The sequence below is a fragment of the Merops nubicus genome, unplaced genomic scaffold (assembly GCF_000691845.1).
Source record: "Merops nubicus isolate BGI_N331 unplaced genomic scaffold, ASM69184v1 scaffold42115, whole genome shotgun sequence".
Taxonomy (NCBI): Eukaryota; Metazoa; Chordata; class Aves; order Coraciiformes; family Meropidae; genus Merops; species Merops nubicus.
The window spans coordinates 9,530-13,912 of record NW_008608584.1 but is presented as its reverse complement, the minus strand read 5'-3'; the positions used below and the strand labels follow the sequence as shown (position 1 = coordinate 13,912).

The following is a 4,383-nucleotide window of genomic DNA, read 5'->3' as shown; positions in this document are numbered from 1 at the left end:
TAGCCAGCTCAGTTTTTCACCATCTCAAGTTTTTCTGCGGTGGGGAGGGAGGGCAGGAAGCAGGCAAGGGGACACAGCAGCAACACAACAAGGGGACAGGGCTTGCTGCAGTCCCCCCACCCCTCCCAGCCCTTCCACACAGACACGGCACCCACAGGCTCTTCCTCCAGTTCAGCTTTTAATCCCTTTGGCTACAAAACCTCCGAAAAAAAAAGCACCTCAGAAGAGAAACTGAAATGGTGGGCAGGGGATGCTCCTCCCCACGGGCAGGATGAAGCCCAGTGCAGAGCAATGCCCAGGGGGTGCTCAGCGATGGCTGAAGAACCCCTGAGGATAGTTGAACTTGAAGGGCTTCAGGCGCAAGGGCCCCCTGGAAAAGAAGAAGAGGGAGAGGTTGACACCCAAGGGTCAGGAACCCACAGAAAGGGGTTGGTCCTGGGGTCGTGCCCTGTGGCAGGGGCAGATCCCCACCAGCAGGTTCACAGCGGGGGACAGCAGTGCCACCAGGGTCCCTGCCAGCACCCTGGACTCCCACACCCAGCTCCTCACCGCCCCAGGCTCTCACCTGACCAGACGCAGACACATCTTCTCCTGGGGAAACTCCTTGGGCCCCTCCACGCTGGGGTCTTGGGGCTCCGTCTCCAGGTAGACGTCCAGCACCATGCACAGCCGCTGCAGCTGGTTGGTGAGGAGCTGGTAACCTGGTTTGGGCCCCCACAGCTCCTTGTACTCCACGTTGACCTCACTCTCCATGGCCTGGCAGAGGGATCAATACCATCAAATCAGTCTGGGTCTCTGCTCTGCCCTCCCAGGACCCACATCTGCCTCCAGCAGGTCCATCACCTCACCCCAGCAGCTCGTTAGGGACACAGAACTGCTGTGAAGACCACCCCCCACAATGCCAACGGTTCTCCAGCCTCACCACCATCACCCCCACCCCCCTGGGTTACCCGAATGTTGTCATCATTGCTGCCATTCCTCTCTCCTTTCCAGTTGAGGCACAGGCTGAAGACGGGCGGCAGCGTGGAGTAACCAGGGTTCACAACCACAGCAGCCTGGAGCTTGGCTGAGCAGGGCAGGGCAGGGGAGAAACATCACCCACAGGGCCTCCAACAGGCAGAACGCCCCACGAGGGACCCCAGAAGCTGCCCTGGGGACGTCCAGGGCGGGAGCTGAGGATTGCCAGACAAAGGACACGTGCCTACCTGTCCCCCTTTCGATCAGGGCCATGTAGTAGAGGTGAGTGTCTTCGGCCAAGCCAGCATCTATCACATCCTTCGCGCAGGGCTATCACATCCTGCGTGTAGGGCAGCTCCTGGAGGAGGGGAGGAGGAGGAGTGAGCAGCTGGTGGCACAGTGCAGGAGCTGGAAGGGACCCAGCCTCATGCTGGGCACCTACCGCATAGTCCTCATAGGGAATGGCAGCCCACTTCACCAGGCGAGAGACGATCTTGGCAGGGAAGAGGTGCTGGCACTCACTGGAGACTGGCACAACACCGTGCTCTGAAAGCAAGGACCAGGCCAGCTCAGCAGGGGAGGGCTGGGATGGAGCTGTCACCATGCTGTGGTGGTGGTGAGGCTCCAAAATTGGAGCCTAGGGACACTGTGATCCTTCCGACACCTCCGTTAGGTGTCCAGAGAGGAGCAGTGGAGGCCTTGGCTGGGATCCCACTGGAGCTCACAGCCTTGGCCTGTGTGTGAGGGGGTGTTCAGGGCTATGGAGATGCTGAGGGGCTGGAGCATCTCTGTGCCAGGACAGGCTGAGAGCCCTGGGGCTGTGCAGCTGGAGAGGAGAAGCCTCAGAGGGAATCTGATCAATGCTGAGCAAGAAAAGGGCCCCTGGGGGCAAGAGGCTGGGGCCAGACTCTGTCAGTGGTGCCCAGCGACAGGACGAGGGGCAATGGGCACAAACTGGAACCCAGGAGGTTCCACCTGAGCAGGAGGAGAAACTTCTTTGGTGTGAGGGTGTCAGAGGCTGGAGCAGCTGCCCAGAGAGGCTGTGGAGTCTCCTGCTCTGGAGAGATTCCAAACCCACCTGGGTGTGACCCTGGGCACCCTGCTGTGGGTGAGCTCCTGGAGCAGGAGGGGTTGGATGAGATGATCTCCAGAGGGCCCTCCCAACCCCACCACGCTGGGATTCTGTGATTCACCTCCTGACACAGCCCAAATCGATTCCAGCACAGGCACAGCCAGCGCCAAAGGGCTGCTGGGCACCGAGGGGACACAACCATCCTCCACCCCCCAGGACAGAGTTGGGGGCAGAGGGACGCCGAGGGCAGCAGCAGTGGAGGTGCCCTCAGCCATCTCTCCTGTGGCAGAGCCCCTGGCAGGCACTCACCCAGCGAGGAGAACTGCTTGTGCAGGGCCAGGCGGGACTGCAGGCGGGAGCGCAGCAGCTTCACCGTCAGCTCCATGTGGCTGGCACTCAGCGAGTTGTCTGCGGTCACCGTGTGCTGGGGGGGACAGGGACTGTGACACAACACCAGCCTGGGGGGCCCACGGCCCAGGAGCCACCCCCCCAGGGACAGGGACAGGCTGGAGTCGCTGCTCGGCGCCTGTAACGGGGCTGAGGGTGTCACACATGGTGCCACCACACGGGTTCATCCCAACTGAGCACCGCCCGCAGGGACTCAGGGAGGGGGGGACACGATGTGACTGTTGTCCCCCAAGCCCCAGCTCAGTGTTTTGGTGGAGAAGGGAAGGGGGGTGACGTGCCTGAGGCTGGTCCTTGGGGAAATGCAGGCCCCCCAGCTTCTGCACCCACACGTAGGGGTGGCCCAGCTCCGTCACGTAGTCGTTCAGGGTCAGGATGCTGTGGGGATGAGGAGGAAGGGTTCCACCAGCCCAGGGCAGCCCTGGGTTGCCCCAGGGTGGCTAATGGGCAGGCCAGGGGCTGCCCAGCAGAGGAGCCAGCCTGCCCCACTCACCCCACTTTATCAAACTGGAACTGGTTGGCTGGGTTGGGCGTTTTCCTCCCGTGGTCTCCTGGATAGAGGCAGTTGAGGATGGAGTCTGGGGAGAGCAGGTCACTGGAAGGAGGAGGTGAGAGGTTCATCAGAGAATCATCAAGTTGTTTATGTTGGAAAAAGATCTTTAAGATCATCAAGTCCAACTATCAGCTAGCACGGCCAGGTCCCCACTGAGCCATGTCCCTCAGCACCACATCTCCACAGCTCAGAAACCCCTCCAGGGGTGGGGACTCCACCACTGTCCTGGGCAGCCTGGGCCAGGCCTCACCACTCTGCCAGGGAAGAAATTCTTCCCAATACCAAATCAAAACCTCCCCTTTTTGGGCACAACTTCAGCCTATTGTCTCTCGTCCTATTGCTGATTCCTTGGGAGAAGACACCAACCCCCACCTCACTCCAACTTCCTGCCAGGGAGTTGTAAAGCACAATAAGGTCTCCCCTCAGTCTCCTCTTCTCCAGGCTAAACCCCCCCAGGTCCCTCAGCTGCTCCTCACAATCGTGTTCCCCAGACCCCTCCCCAGCTTTGTTGCCCTCCTGTGGGCCCTCTCCACCCCCTCAAAGTCTCCCTTACAGTGTGGTTCCTCAACACAGTGGTTCTTCTCTGGTGTATGTGGCCACCACATGCTGCTCCTGGCACTACCTGGCTCTGCCAAGGGCTGACTCTGAGCAGGACACCAGGGCATGGATGGCAGACAGAGGGGTGACAGCCCGTGGAGCCCCAAGCTCTTCACCCCTGGGGCTCTCCTCACCCAGCACTGATGGCAGTTGTCATCTCCACTGCAGTAGTCACCTTGGCTTTCACTGTCATCACGTTGAGGTTCATCAGGTAGTAGAAGGTCAGGTGAAGCACGTTCTCATCTGCACCAACAGAGAAGGGACAGGGGTGCTGTCTGCTCCAGCCTGGAGCAGGCTGCAGAGGGGGACCCACACGTCCCTCTGCTAGGAGAGGTGAACGGGGCTGAGAGGCAACGTGGGGAGTAACCAGCAACTGACCCCTGAAACCTCTGACACCATCCCATCAGCACCTGCCAGGGCCAAGATCCCACCACAAAGAACAGCTCCCACCTAGAGTGAGGAAGCTTCAGAGCAAGGTCACCCCACCTGTGTGGGTGTGAAGAGCTCCAGCGAAGAGCTGCTAAACCACCCTGTGCAGTCTCCCCTGAAAGGTCACCCTCATCCTGCTGGGGCTGTGTGCAGGACACTCTCCCTGCACCCCAGGCAGAGAGCTGGGCAGAGTGGAACATCATGAAGTTCAACAAGGGCAAAGGTTGGGTCCTGCACCACCACAGGTGAGGGGTTGACCTGCTGGGAAGCAGCTCCAGCTGGGAGAGCTGTTTGGCAACAAGTTCACCATGAGCCAGCAATGACCCTCGTGGCCAAGAAGGCCAATGGTCTCCTGGGGTGCATGAAGAAG

General features: G+C 60.3%; 1 protein-coding gene across 1 annotated transcript in view; it reads right to left on the bottom strand.

The window, feature by feature from the left end:
• Positions 1–306: 306 nt before the first annotated feature.
• The window catches only part of THOC5 (THO complex 5), a 13,118-nt gene continuing 9,041 nt past the window's right edge, over positions 307–4,383 (bottom strand). Inside the window, exons 11-19 of the mRNA XM_008940282.1 lie at positions 3,719–3,827; positions 2,928–3,029; positions 2,716–2,812; positions 2,339–2,453; positions 1,400–1,503; positions 1,206–1,287; positions 951–1,066; positions 566–756; positions 307–370 (exon numbers count right to left, since the gene is read on the bottom strand). Of these exons, the coding sequence (XP_008938530.1) occupies positions 307–370; positions 566–756; positions 951–1,066; positions 1,206–1,287; positions 1,400–1,503; positions 2,339–2,453; positions 2,716–2,812; positions 2,928–3,029; positions 3,719–3,827 (980 nt within the window). The remainder of the gene's footprint in view (positions 371–565; positions 757–950; positions 1,067–1,205; positions 1,288–1,399; positions 1,504–2,338; positions 2,454–2,715; positions 2,813–2,927; positions 3,030–3,718; positions 3,828–4,383) is intronic.